This window comes from Danio rerio, chromosome 17 (genome assembly GCF_052040795.2).
Source record: "Danio rerio strain M-AB ecotype USA chromosome 17, GRCz13ab, whole genome shotgun sequence".
In the NCBI taxonomy this organism is placed as follows: Eukaryota; Metazoa; Chordata; class Actinopteri; order Cypriniformes; family Danionidae; genus Danio; species Danio rerio.
In genome coordinates, this window is record NC_141037.1 from 24,484,149 (window position 1) to 24,499,511 (window position 15,363).

A 15,363-nucleotide genomic window follows, 5' to 3' on the forward strand; every position below is an offset into this window, starting at 1 on the left:
ATGTTTATGTTTCACGCGATATTCTAAAGATATAAAAAGACAAATAAACACAAATAACTATTTATTAAATCATGAAATAAAGCTGTATTTTAATATGACATTTTATAAATATCGGAAAAAACCCATATACACGAAATAATGCAGACTACAATGTTTCCATGTAAATCCAAAACCAGAAAAACCTGAACCAAATCGAAAAAAGTCAAGATAAATGTTTTTTAAAAAAAGGCCAAAATAAATAAATAAAAATTTGATAAAAACAAACATGAATTAGTAAATAAACAAACAAATAAATGATGTGCTATGAAATGTAACTTTAGGATAATGGTACCTTTTCGATGATCTTATATCTTGGGTAATTTAATTATTGGCATAAAAAATATTGAAAAATATTTGTTGTGTCTATGATGAAGTGTAGAAATTGTACAAACTCGAAATAAAATAAAGTGAAATATATAAAATTAATAGAATCTAAGCAAAAAAATCTAAATTATAAATTTAACAGTTTCAATTTTGTGTGAATTAGTCATTTTGCCTTTGTAAAGTGAGCAAAACAGTTTTGAACAGGCATTGTTTTGAATCGCCTATATAATGTGCGTTACTTCTCCAGTCCTGCAGACGGCGCTGTGACTGGACTCAGACTCATTTTAGACCCAAAAGAGCTCATAGCTCAGAGTGAATGGAAACAAACTCGTTACAACAACACATGTATCTATGAGATATTGATGTTTAAAAATGTACCGAGGTCCGTCGAACCCCGACTATCACCGGGCACCGGTACCTCCATCACGTTTCGGACACCCTATAGCACCTTTCGGACCTCCGCCGTTCTGTCCTCCTTTTGGGGTTCCTCCTCCGGGGCCTCGATACTGCAGTCCGCAGCCTATTCCCCCTCCGGGACGCCCGTACGGACCAGGCAATGAAAACTACAACAGAGATTCATTCTACGAGGTGCGAGTTTTTACTGTGCATTCATAAAAACAACCTGCACTTATTTGTCCCACAGATCGAGCTGATAGAAATACCGGATGTACGTTACGTCTTTTAAAATATGTTTTATTATATCTATGTCATGTATATTTATGGATTTAATGCAAGATATGCATTTTGATAGCGGTGCACGAAATAATAGTTCAATGATTTCGGTATTGTATGTGGAACTTGACATGCAATCAATGAGTGTGATGTCATGTGATTAAAAATGAGTTTAAGGATTGTTTAGCATCTCAGTAATTAATTTAACCTTATATGCTGATTTACTTTTGTTAAAAGTAATTTGGCGGTAACGTTATTTTTTTTTTTAGATTTAAAGAGAATAAAATGCATTGTGGTTTCATGGCTTTCTACTATAGGTCAATCAATGGCCTATGTTTTACTTGAATAACACATTCACAGGATTATTATTAATGACAGATATTTTTTATGTTGCTCTTTCTCCACTGCAGAACCGACCCTTTGGTGGTCTCACTACTGACCAGAGCGGTTCCACGATGATCACACCATCAAATCAGCTTTTGCTTGGTCAGTCCACACAAAACTGGTCAACTAAAAGTCTGGATGAGCAAAACCAAGAAGTCAGGTATGATTGGAGAAAAAAGTAGAGTCAAAGTTTGTTTAAAGTGAGATCAATTTGTGTCACACAACTGTATGTGGGTCAAGGGCAAAAGATCAAAAAGGATCAAATAAAAATAAATTATTAAAGCCGTATAAACTGTACTCTAATGTTGCAATGTGATAGACTTTTAATAAACATTTTAATATGTTATTGTGGCCCTAAAATGCCAGACAAGATGATGATTTGATGTATAAACTATTATACACTAAGTGACATTTTAGTTGCTGCATTTTGTGCTTCGTTTTCTCACACAGTCCAAAGACATGCGCTATAGGTGAATAAGGTAGGCTAAATTGTCTGTAGTGTGTAGGTGTGAATGAGTGTGTATGGATGTTTCCCAGTGATGGGTTGCAGCTGGAAGGGCATCCGCTGTGCAAAGCGTGCTGGAGAAGTTGGCGGTTCATTCCGATGTGGCGACCCCAGATTAATAAAGGGACTACGCTGAAAAAAAAATGAATGAATGAATGAATAATATGTACCCCTGAGCAATCTACATTTTCTTTCCATTAAATATAGCCTCAGCCTTATCACCCCGCAGCCCAAAAGAGGTTACTCACTGAAGCTAAGCAGGGCTGCACCCGGTCAGTACCTGGATGGAAGACCACATGGGAAAACTAGGTTGCTGTTGGAAGTGGTGTTAGTAGCCAGCAGGGGGTTGTGTGAGTACCCCAGTATAGTGAAGGGGAGGCTATGCTGTCAGTAAGCGCAACTTCAGTGCATTTCCATAAAACTAACCATGTAATTCTTCTTTCAGGTGAGATGTCAAACTGAGGTCTTGACTCTCTGTGGTTATTAAAAATCCCATGGCACTTTTTAGGTGTAAAAAAAGTAGGGATGTAACCCAGGTGTCCTGGCCATATTCCCTCCATCAGCCCTTATTCATCATGGCCTCCCAATCATCCCCATCTATCAATTGGCTCTATCACTAGCCCCTTTCACATTTGTGTGAACAGGCCCTTTTTGAAAATATTATTAAATTTGTTCCGGCAAGTTCCTGGAAAGAGAAGTTGAAACATTACAGGTAGTTTGCTGGACTGCTGCTCTGTGTAAAGGCAGGAGGAAAATTGCCGCAAAGAGCGCGTTCACATCTAGAACGCGCTGACATGACTCTAGCCAATCAGAACATTCAGACTCATTCACATCCACGCTGTTTCTGAAAATAAAAGCCTTTGAATCTTTTCCAGACACATTTAGCTGCTAGATGTTAGTCAGATAACGTTTCTTTGTTGTGATTAATGCCAACTGTGGAAAATCTATAGATAAAATGCTTATAAAAAAATGCTGTGAATTTACTTTTAAGCTGCTTCAGTTGTTTGACGCGTAAAGAAGTACTTCGGTGAGCGTCAGCACATACACACATTATGTACATTTTGACATGCGAAAGTGTTTCTCCATTTGTTTTTATCAAAGTTAATCAGAACACTTCTCCATCCACAGAATTTGCAGTGTAGTCAAATGTGTAAACATTTAGCTGCGGTTCGTGTTTCTGCCTTAAGATGTTTCTGGGGCAAAACAGCTGCATGAATGTTAAAGCTTTAAACAAAAGTGAAACCATAAAGCAAAAGCCTGAACCCCTTCTATGTTTACAAATACAAGTGCGGCTGTTAAGAGGTCAATTTTGGTCAGAATATATGGGTATTTTGGAATGGATGTGTTAATTGGTCTTTTCTTGAAAAAATCTGGAACGTCTGTGCCTGTCTCAACATCGTTTTTTTTAATTATTTTTTTATTTACCGTTAAAGTCATTCTGGATATTTACTGGTGTCAATGTGTGAAAGGGGGTCATACCCACTCCTACAATGACTAGTATGTGGTGAGTTCACTGGCTCTGTAGTCCCGTGGCTGCCATTGCATCATCCAAGTGGATGCTGCACACTAGTGGTAGTGTGGAGAGACCGCCCTCATGATTGTGAAACGCTCTGGGTGTATGGCCATACACAATAAATTTGCTATATAAATACACATTACATTACATTTCTTTGTGCTTCTAAATAGAAAAAAGGCAGAGGAGTTTCTCCGAATCCTGGGGGCAAGTGACCGTATTGAGCCAGCAGGAGATAAAAATGACAGCACGGATCGTACAGCAGACAAACACTCGAGTCGAGCACGCAGTCGGAGCAGAGGAAGGAGCCGCGCTCGCAGTCGCAGCAGGAGTCGTGGCAAGAGCCGGGGCCGCAGTCGAGCTAGGAGCCGCGGAAAGAGTCGAGCTCGCAGCAGATCACGCAGTCGCAGTCGAGGTAAAAGCCGCACAAGGGCCAAAAGTCGAGCCAGGAGCCGCAGCCGTAGCCGCAGCCGCAGTCACGGGAAGAGCAGCACACACAGCAAGAGTCAGCCTCGCCTGAGCCCCAGCCACACCAAACAGACTCACAGAGGAACAGCAGAGGGCAACCACAGCTCCAGCAGCACCAGCGGTGGAGGCACTCAAAGCTCTAACACCATGCCTGATCTCTTTCAAGGACTAAGACAGATCCTTCAGAACAAAGAGCTGGAGAAACACCTGCCTTTGGTCAAGAACGCCCTCCTTAGAAGCCAGGTTTGCAATCCTATTCTGTTATGTTTTGGAGTTGAGATCATTTTATAGTTTGCGGGTCAAACAACTTGATTTTTTTTTTTTTGTCATTGATTTAAGGATACACATTTTTATTAAATGCATGCTTTATTTTTTTTGCTTAGTGTTTATACACCGAAAAGTGAACTCCGTGTATGGGAAATCTAAAAATATAGCTTTCAATTTATTTCAAAATACGAGGAAATGCAATCAACTAAAAGGATAACTTTTCTTGTGTTTTTAAGAGCTTGATCATATTTAGAGTCCAGAATTTATTAGGGGTGTAATTAGGGTTGTCGCAATATACCGGTATGACGGTCTACCACGATTTGAACGTGCACGATTATCATACCATGAACAATTGCATATCAACGCTTTTAACCCTTAAAGACCGAGACAGCCGCCCGCGGCTAAAAATAAGTATTGCTCTTAAATGTTTAATAACTTTTGATCCGCTGATCCGATTCATACAATTCAAAGATTGGCATAAAGAAGATAACATTCTTTATCACATAACATTCACGGACTTTCAGAGGTCCCGGAATCAGTGCGGTTACGTCATAGAAATTTGACCACGCTGATTTGACAAAGAAACGCTCGTCACTGTGTCTCCGGACAAACCAGACATGATACAGTGATGCATTGTCCCTCCTCCATGCCCAGATTGGTTCAAACTCGCTATATCACAACCAATAAGCATAGGTTTCACTTTTGTTTGTGGACCAACATGAGCTTTTTGAACAACACGGAATGAGAGATAGGCATACATTTATGCGCGGCTAAATAAAACGCAAAAAAAAAAGTTTTGCACGAAATAATTCTCATACTAAGTACTTTTGCATCCACAGCAGCACAAAAACATGACAAAACAGTGACACAGCAAAGAAGAACTGCTGCTCTTGCTGTTTTCAAAAGACGCAAATGAAGTTGCAGCTGTTTGTCTGCATTGCAGACAACCATATCCAAATCCATATCCACAGACAACCATATCCATGCTGGCACATAAAACCTAAGGATGTTCCATATTGAATCTAGTTTCGTTATGTAACTATTTATAGTATAGTAAATATTTATATCTATTTTTTACTGAGGATTTGCACCATGTTTATTTGGACTTTATTTGGACTTTGACACATTATTTATTATTTTCTTATTTTTATTTGTTCTTTGTAAGTGGTGTTGTTTATAGTAACTGAAAATATATTATTTGGAAAAAGTCAAATTTGCTTCTGTTCTATTATTTTGTAACATTTGTAACATACCGTATTCCGCGAAACCGTCAAACCGTGGTATTGTTTTAGACGATTATCATACCATAAAAAATTCATACCGTTACAACCCTAGGTGTAATGGATCATGGTTGATGGGTGATTCGTAGGGATCACAACCCACGGTTTGGCCTGCGAATGAATATAACTTTTTTTGGTTTTATATTAATCCTAAATTAGAGAGATCACTTCTCGCATCTTTCAAATCAGATGCATGAAAGCATTTAGGCATTCCTGTAAAATATAATGATGACGAAAGAAGTTGTGGTAGGTTATTCGGGATGTGGTGGGTTTCATTAAAGGGGTTTTCTGTCAATACTTGTTAAGCCTGCATTAAAGCATTTAGTGTAAGCTGCACGATTAATGATTAAAAGATCAGGATCTCAACACCCACGCAACAAATTTTAAATGATTTGGATGTGTTTATTAATTCTTCAAATCTATGTTTGAAAAACACAAAAATCAAGAAAGCGATTCAGTCTTTAGTCTTTTGAGTTGGTTATAAAATGACAAACATTTTTGGCTGATTCGAAAAATGGTCTGATTCGTGACTGAAACACCATAATGTGATTCCAACCGTGAGATTTGTGATCCGGTACACCACTACAATTTATGCTGCTTATGCTATATTTTACAAATATATGTTTAATATAAAATTTTCCATATATATAAATGGTATATGATTAACGTGTTTTGATAAGACTTGATTTTGTGGTGTCTGCCATTAATGAGTTAGTATGTTGGTGATTGAAAAAGATGTGGATAGCAATTGCATTCGACTACATGAGCATTTACACTACAAAAGCAATCTAGACAAAGGTCTTTTCAAATACAAACTCAAAACATCTGTTTACACCTGTTTTAGTGTCATATTTGTGGAAACTCATCTTAATGTCAGGGTTAAATGGAGCCTTTAACATGTTTTTTTTTTTTTTTTTTTTTGCTGACATACCTTTTCTTCTATCCAGATGCATGATGAAACCATATATACAGAAAATCAATCTGCACTGAGAACCTTCCAGGACCCTGAGCCGAGGTTTGAAACCGAACCCTCTGCTGGACTGTATTACGGCTCTTCGTTTCCTCAGGAGACGACGGGTGTAGACAGCAGCAGCAGCTTTTCCAATTTCTTATCCTGGAACCCCGCTAACCTACCTTCAGAGGCCAAGCCTGCAATTCAGAGTGTTGAAGATGAAGAGAAGTTCCTTTATGGAGAGGAAGAGGAGAGATCCAAACCTCAGGGTGTGACGGTTCCTCTGGCCCAGACTAGATCTGTGAGATCTCCGCTTCATCACCTCAATAAAGAGCACCAGTCCCACAGTCTCCAGGAGCCCACAGCACACGCTCTACCTGCAAGCATGACACCCGCAGCTTCCAGCACATCAAAAGTCACCCCGGAGGAATGTGAGAAGGTGAAAAACCTGCTGAAGACCATCGGCCTCAATCCAGGCATGGCCGATATCTGTAAAATGGCTGCCAGATTAAAGGAGAAAAAGGAAGAACATGGAGCAAATCCTTCACTTTCAATGCTCAAACCAGCTCTGGAGGCTCTGCAAGCTCTGTCTAGAGGTCAGAACCAGCAGATTTTTTTCTTTTATTGTTGTTGTTGTTGTTGTTGTTGTTATTATGATTTTTATTATGATTATCTTTAACCCTTGTATGCGGTTGGGGATGTTTTGGGTTAATTTTGAGGTTAATTTTGAGTCTTAATTTGAGGTTAATTTTGAGTCTTAATTTGGCCACATCTTCCTCCGAGTATCAGCAAATGAAATGGTTTTTGGTGACATCTTATCTTGACATGTTTTGGGAAAATGCTTTGAAAATTTTCAATAACTTAACAACATACTCTGGGCAAAATTACTGCCCTTTCATTATGTTAGTGTTTCATTATGTTTTTGCCCCATTTACTTCTAGCATAATTCTTGGATTGTAAAGCCATGACACCATTTGTTTTCTATTTTATTTTTGGTGGTTTTCCCTGTTGGGAAGAGGTCAAATCTGTCATTTCTGCTGTTGATCATCAGTTGCAGTGCAAACTGGTTTCTGGCATTTATATGAAGTATAGTGTGTGTGTGCGCTTGTGTGACTTGAGTGTGTGAGAGAGACCTTTGTGCACTTAGACATATCATGGTGAAAAAAATCTAAATGAGCATAGTAACATAGTAAACATGGTGAGCGTATTTATGCATGCACACTATAATTTGTTGTTGTGCTTCCCACACATAGACTTTACTTGGGCGGGCCACCCAAATATATTTATTTTATTTTATCTTTTTTACACTATTATTATCATCCTCTTACACTTTTTTTTGTATCCGCCTAATATAAACAAACATCCGTAATTGTTTAAGTAGAGTAAAGAAAAGCATGAGACCTGTTTACACTTCCACGCTGCAGACCCACAGAGACGCACCTTTTTGGGACTTGAGGCGTCCGGCCACGATTTTTAAATCAAAAATGTTCGGGATTTTTTTTTGCCTTCGCTTTTTTAAAACTGTCGTCAAATGTGTGCAAACAGCCGCAAGAGCGAGAGAAACATATTTAATGTTTACATTTGAATTCATTCTATAATGTCGACAACTTGTCGTAGAGGACGAAATTAGATCCAAATTGGCTGCAAAATCATTGTAATTTAGATATGGTGTGTTTTATCCCTTTTTTATTTTATCTATTTGTCATTTGCTGTATATTTTATTAATTTGATGATGTTATTATAGTTAGCATATTTTATATTCTAAAAGACCTTAAAAACTCTGTAAAAAGACCTCTTTCGCATGTATCTAAAGGGTTTAATTGTGCCAGCTGATGATCAACAGTAAAAATTACAAATTTGACTTCTCCCTTACAAACCACCAACAATCAAGAATGCATGATTATATGGTGCCAAGGCTTTGCAATCAAAAATGTTGTTATAATGAACATCAATGGGGCAAAAATAGCCCGTGACATAATGAAAGGGTCGTAAATTTGAACAATACACAAGGGTTAACTGTAATTTGACATTGTTTAAAGAGAAACCTTTAAGTCTAATGGAAAAACAATTCACCATGAAATAATTAAGATAACATCATTAGAGCTTTAAATGTTTCTGTCTGTCATTAGCAAGGTTACTGTGGTTAACTACAAGCATACAATTCATAAAATATATATTTTGCTCCAAAGCTAATTTTCATTTTATGTACTATATATGTATTAAAACTAGAAGATGATTTAATATTCCAAAAAACACATGTCAAAACCAAAAATGAATCAGCAATTTAAAGGGCCAATATTAATGTGCAATATCAAGGCACCGGATATTCTCATCCCTCATCAAATATACTCACCCTCCACTAGTTCTAAACCCGTTTATTTTTTTCTTCTGTTGAACACAAAACAAGATATGTTGATAGCCGGTAGCCAATGACTTTCATACTATTTTTTTTTCTTCAACTATAGAAGTCAGTGGCCACCAGTTTACAACATTCTTTGTTTTTAACAGAAAAAATTGATCTCAGATGATTTTAACTCTTTGATTGTGAGTGAACGTAAAAATGTTTTGTATGAACTGTCCACTTGAATGAAAAACAATGGTGTCAGTTATACTAAAAAACACTGGTCAGCTTTTTAAACTCCCTTAAAAAAGTGTTTAGTTTTATTTTTAAGTGGAACCTGTATTACAGTTGGTTGGAATTGAATTAGCTTGCAGGATTGTGTCAAGAAGGTGCATTGTAAGTGGTTGTGTTGCATCATGTGTTGCAGTGCTCTTAAAAGCCTGTCAGGCGTGTCATGAAGTGATAAAAAGACCTAAAAGACTACACAACATCCTTTGGTTTATAATGCATTAAATATTTAACATCTGATTTCAGCATCCAAAACTGACGACAGTAGAAGTAATCGCTCTGGAAGCAGCCATTCTAATCTAGAGGCCAAGCGAGACAAGGTACAAAGAGTCTGGAAATCTGTCTTCCATCGTAACAACAACATTTGACAACAGCATTATGACAAACTCCCAACATACTTGTATTTCATTCGATTTTTGCATGTGTGCAGTAGCAAACACACAGTCTAACAAACACATAAACTTTGAAGTAAATTCTAGCTGATGTTTATGTACACTAGAAATACTTATTTTTGTTTTTAGACTAGTGGAACAATATTTAGAACAGTTAAAATAGAGTTGTGTGTATATATTGTAATCCCCTCATATGTGCATTATGGGCATCTGTATTGTATTGTTTAGTCTTCAGTCTTTCGTTGTTGTGTTTGTTTATCCACAACTCTGAACCAGACAAACTCAAAGTAGTGCAAAACACACTTTCGATGAGTGTTTAAATTGGGATGCAATTATTAATATTTTTTTCTTGTACATTGGAGTTTGCATACATTGCATTTTGTCATTAGCACATTTTTTCTAAGCCATGATTCTGTATAGACAACTTACTATGAGTAAATCTAAATCAATTACTAGTCATGTTAAAAAAAATAGGAACATTTAAATTTTTGTTTTTCAAATCTCTGTTTAATTGAAATGAATAAGTTATTAACTCGCTTTTAAAGACTTTGTTTCAAGTGAAGCTGCTTTTTTTTTATTTCTAGAATGAATTATTCTGACTTTTTAAAATGCTTTTAGTTTGTCATCATCGGTTGGCAACTATTGTAATTCCTGCAACCTGCATTTAAAGCATCATGTTGCTTTTTAAAATGATTTTGATAGACAGTTGAAGTCAGAATTATTAGCCCTTGTGAATTATTATCCCCCTGTTTATTACCCCCGATTTCTGTTTAACGAAGAGACGATTTATTCAACACATTTCTAAACATAATAGTTTTAATAACTCCTCTCTAATAACTGATTTATTTTATCTTTGCCATGATGACAGTAAATAATATTTGACTAGATATTTTTCAAGACACTTCTATACAGCTTAAAGTGCCATTTAAAGGCTTAACTAGGTTAATTAGGTTAACTAGGCAGGTTAGGGTAATTAGACAAGTTATTGTATAATGATGGTTTGTTCTGTAGACTATCGGGGAAAATAGCTTAAAGGGGCTAATAATTTTGACCTTAAAATGTTTTTTTTTTTAATAAAAACGGGTTTTATTCTAGCAAAAAAGAGACATTCTTCAGAGAAAAAAAAATTTCTGTGAATTTTCTTGCTCTGTTAAACAGAACTTGGGAAATGTTTAAAAAATAAAAAAAAAACGAAGGGGGGCAATAATTCTGACTTCAACTGTATAAACCATACACTGTTGTTCAAGTACTTAAGGGTTGATAGTCTGTTTGTGCACACTATCAAGTTAAGTATTCTTTAAAAGTGTTTAAATGTGCAAAACATAGTTTCTTTCATCTGTTGGACACAGAAGATATTTTAAAGAATGCTAAAACTGGTTGCCATTGACATGCACTGTTTTCATACCATGAAAGTCAGTGGCTCCCAGTTCCAACATTCTTCAAAATATCTTCTTTTTTTGTAACCACTTGTAGGTTAATAAATAACAAGTAATTTTTTATTTTTGTGTGAACGATGTGTATATATATATGTATATTGGGCTTAATTTTGAATATGTGTGACTGTTGTAGAAGAAGGATGAGAAGGAGCGTGAGAGACGAGAGAATCAGATCCACAAGAAAAGGAAGGAGTATCTGGTGAAGGAACTGGAGGGTCTGCTGAAGCAGGAAGGTATTGAATGATTGAAATCAACTTGAAGTTACTTTTAAAGTGCTTCTAGCAATGTCAGCTGCTTTTCTTTACTGAATTAGCAGGTGCTGAAAGAGTTTACAATTATAATATCTATCCAATAATTTAACAACATTTTTATTTTATTGGTTCATTATGTTTTTTCTGCAATAGTGAGCATATCATAGTATTGTGTTTTGGTGACTACAAGATATTTTTTTAAAGCTATATTTAAAGATATTTGACAATATTGTTTATGTTCAATTACTCATTTTGTGATTTATTCAATTATTTTATTTATTGTTTCAGTTAATACAATTATTTATTTAAACCATATTGTAACTTTTTTCTTTTTGACTTAAAACCAAAAGAACAATTCTTTAAGAATTGATCTTTTTCATGTTTGTTCGTGTTCTATAATCAATTGATATTTTTTCCATCACAGTTTAATTACACTTATTTTAATTAGGTTCAAACCCTCATGTATGATATTTCAGGCAGCGGTGATCTGATCCCAGTGATGGGCTTCTTCTGCCAGCGCTGTGAGGAGTTTTTCGGGGACATGCATAGTGCCGAGAAACATTTAGCAAACCACAGTCGCCACGACAGGAGCAAGGTGACCTTTTAAAGCAATTTCCCACAGATCACTAGCTCTAAATTATGTTAAACTCCATCTGTAAAGCAAAATATTAAACTGTGCGCTATAATAATAATACATGTTGTCTATGCAGACAACAGAGCAGCACAAGGACTCCAAAAGACACGTAGAGTATCATCACCCGTCCTCTAGCAAATGGGACAGTCCGCCCTCGTCTTCACGCTTCCATCAGGACCACAGAGAGCGCAGTCCTGACAGAAAGCACAGTCCAGACAGAAAGCGCATCAAGGATGAAAGAAGTCCTCATTCTCTGGATGTCAAAATCAAACAAGAGCCAGAGGATAAAGACGGGAAGAAAGAGAGTAAAGACAAATCCAAAGAAAAGAAGGAAAAAACAGATGATGATGATGATGATGATGACGACGATGATGATGCTGAAACAAAGAGTGAGAAGAAGAAAAAGAAAAAGGAGAAGAAGTTGAAGAAAAAAGAAAAGAAAAAGAAGAAGGACAAGAAGAAGTCTGAGAAGGATTCACCTTGATGCTCAGATGTGTTTTGTTGTTTCTCTTTCTTGGCTGTATTTTTGAGCTTTTAACTATGTTCGCATCGGCTGTTTCACTACATCTGAAGTCAGCGGTTCATGGGTTTTCTCTGGTTCAAGGACGGGGGCTGTCTAAAAATGTCAGTCAGTTGATTAAAGGGATCATTCACCTAAAAAACGTCCAATTATTTACTCTCCCTCAAGTGCTTCCAAATCTTTGAGTTTCTTCTGTTGAACACAAAAGAAGATTATTTTGAAGAAAGTTGAAAACCTGTAACCACTGACTTCCATATAAGAAAAACAAATACTGTATGGAAGTCAATGGTGACAGATTTCCAACCTTTTTCAAAATATCTTCTTTTGTGTTCAACAAAATAAACTCATAAAGGTTTAGAACAAGGGTGAGTAAATGAAGATGGATTCTTTTGGGATGAATTATTACTTTAATGCATCCTGCACTCCGATAGCAGCAGATGAAGATTTGCTTTCAGGTAGACACCATCAACCAGTTACATTTAAACTCCACAGACCATAAATTAAAAAAAAAAAAAAACTGGCTGGAAACCTAAATGTTCAGTTATTCTGGTTAATGTCCCTTATTTCATTGTTCTGTGAAAGGGGTTTCACCATCCAAACATGCCGCAGCTCGCTCTGATGAATGAATCCTTTCCTCAGTTAAAAGCTCGTTTAGATGAAAACAGAAATAAATGTTTTTGGATTAGAGGTTGTGGTCAGTGTGCTTTGTTTTACAACCCTTTACTATTTTATTTTCATGGTTAACTTTTCCTCAAAGTTGCAATTTTATTTTTTTAACACACACAAAAAAAAAAAAACTTTTGTAATACTTTAACCATTTGCTTATAAAAACTGACAGTTAACTGCACTTTTGAGATTTTCCTGTTATTAAAATGGATGCTATTGTCATTTTTCCTATTTTTTCCCCTTAATTAATTTACAGCGTGAACTATTTTATAGTGTTTGGTTAGATTCAACTAATTATTGTTCATTTTATTTTTTTTTAATTGATACAATTATCAACCTAACTAAACCATGAACATGTTTAATATATTGTTTTTGCTAAAGTCATTTCACAATAAAAGCAATCATGACTGCCATATAGTGCAATTCCAAACCAAAGTGCTCTAAACTGGCCACTTCATAGGGCCCTTTCGGGACAACTGTTGTGAACGGAAGTTGTTTAGTGTGCTCCATTCAGAAAGGCTCATCCCTATGCCCTAATCTCTTTGAAGCTGTCACTCTGGAGGGTAAACCCTTCTAAGTGATTAGGGCACAGGGATAAGCCCTTCCAAATGGATCGTACTGTACTAGGACACTCCAGCAACAACAATTGTGTTTTAAAACTGTCAGTTTAAACTCCTGATCACATAAACACAGAAGGGCACACACAAAGAGCCGGTTACCAGATGCCATGTTGAATGAGCATTACGCTAAAGTTCTCTTTCACTTCAACTGTCATGTTTTCAAATGCACAAGTTCACATAACACTAGTGGTTATGTCTGTGAATGTAAACAGCTGTGGAAGAAAATGTGTTATCAGTGTATCATACCTATGAAACTTCTACAACCACACACACACACAGTGTAAAAATGCATAATTGAAACACAAAGTGTGTTTTTTTTTTTTTTTTTTTTTTTTAAGATGTGTAAAAAGCACATAAATGAATGCATTCTTAAAAAGCCAACAGTAATTTAATAAAGATTATACATATATAGTAAGGCTAACCTCTAAAATAGTTTGGGCTGTTCAGGGAGAAATTCCTTAAATAACTTCAAATCCACTGATGAGGCCATGTTCTAATTGTATTATGAACTGCCTTATTACCACTTTAACATCAAGTAACAAAGTAGGGTTTATGACTGTAAGCCTAAAGAGAGAGTTTACCTAAAATTATTCATTTACTCAAGTTGTTTCAATATATATAGGAGATTGTTGTGTGCAGACTGTTGTTAGCCGTTGGCGGTAGCCACCGACTACCATAGTAGTTAAAAATGTACTATGGAAATCAATGACTATGGTCAACTGTATGATTACCAAAATTCTTCAATCAACATTTTATGTACAAAAAAACATCAATTTGAACAAAAGGAAGGGAAATAATTTTCTTTTTTTTTGTGAGCAATCCCTTTAATTGAATCAAATTTTAATTAAAGCAGTAAAATAATTTACTTTGGCTTTAAAGGCTCACACAAAAAAATTATAAAAATCTGTTATTAATTACCTTCATGTCGTTCCAATCCAGAGACCTTTTTTATTGTTTGAGATTTTGTAAAATTTTTCAGATGAAATCTGAGAGCTCTCCGATTTCACATACAGCAAGGGTCTCAAGATGTACAGAAAATGAACTAAAAATGTTCAAAACATTCAATGTTGCTACAGTGGTTCACCTGTAATCATCTTAAGTCCCAGAAGCAATTTTGTCTGCCAAAAAACTGTAAATTTGATGTTAACCTCTGTTCTCCTGCATCAGGTGATCAGGGTGTGCATTTACTACAGGCAGAACGATGTTTTACCATTAGAGTCAGCAACATGCAAGCCTCGTATTACCTGATATAATTGGAAGACAAAGATGAACATTTGTACAGTTTTTTTGGCACACAAAATTGTACTTGGAGCTTTGTACGATTACAGTTGAACCGCTGAAGTAAGTTTGACAATGTTTTTGGATACTTTCCTGGACTTTGAACATTTGTGAACCCTTGGAAGACGAGGATGCTCTCAGATTTCATCCGAAATATCTTATTTCTGTTCTGAAGATCAACAAATGTCTCAGGGGAATGGATAATAAGGGTGAGTAACTAACAAAAGTTTAATTTTTGGGTGAACTAACCCATTAACTTGAGGCTTTTAATCACAAATCAAATCCAGTTCATGGAGGGCTGCAGCTCAGCACAGTTCAGTTCCAACCCTAATTAAACACACCTGATCAAACTAATCAGGTCCTTTAGTTTTGTTTGAAACCTACAGGTAAAGCTGCGGTCACACTAGAGTTTGTGCGTACAAAATTCTGCTGTACGACGCTGCGAACAGGGGTGGGATTAAACAAGATGATTAGACAATTAAAAAAAGTGATCGATTGCTCTTTATTTTGAATTTCTGTCCAGAGAGGTCATG

General features: G+C 36.2%; 1 protein-coding gene across 1 annotated transcript; it reads left to right on the plus strand.

The window, feature by feature from the left end:
• Positions 1-616: 616 nt before the first annotated feature.
• si:ch211-195b21.5 lies at positions 617-12,953 on the plus strand. Its single transcript, XM_087290446.1, has 8 exons — positions 617-951; positions 1,446-1,579; positions 3,611-4,148; positions 6,400-7,000; positions 9,280-9,353; positions 10,995-11,094; positions 11,589-11,707; positions 11,823-12,953. Exons 1-8 carry the CDS (start codon positions 736-738, stop codon positions 12,228-12,230), a joined length of 2,190 nt encoding a protein of 729 aa, XP_087146572.1. The 5' UTR covers positions 617-735; the 3' UTR covers positions 12,231-12,953.
• The last annotated feature ends 2,410 nt before the right edge of the window (positions 12,954-15,363 follow it).

Coding starts and splice junctions, on each gene's coding strand:
- si:ch211-195b21.5 (XM_087290446.1), top strand. CDS start 736: ATGTACCGAGGTCCGTCGAACCCCGACTATCACCGGGCACCGGTACCT. Junction 4,149..6,399: donor ACGCCCTCCTTAGAAGCCAG/GTTTGCAATCCT, acceptor TCTTCTATCCAG/ATGCATGATGAAACCATATA. Junction 11,708..11,822: donor GTCGCCACGACAGGAGCAAG/GTGACCTTTTAA, acceptor TTGTCTATGCAG/ACAACAGAGCAGCACAAGGA.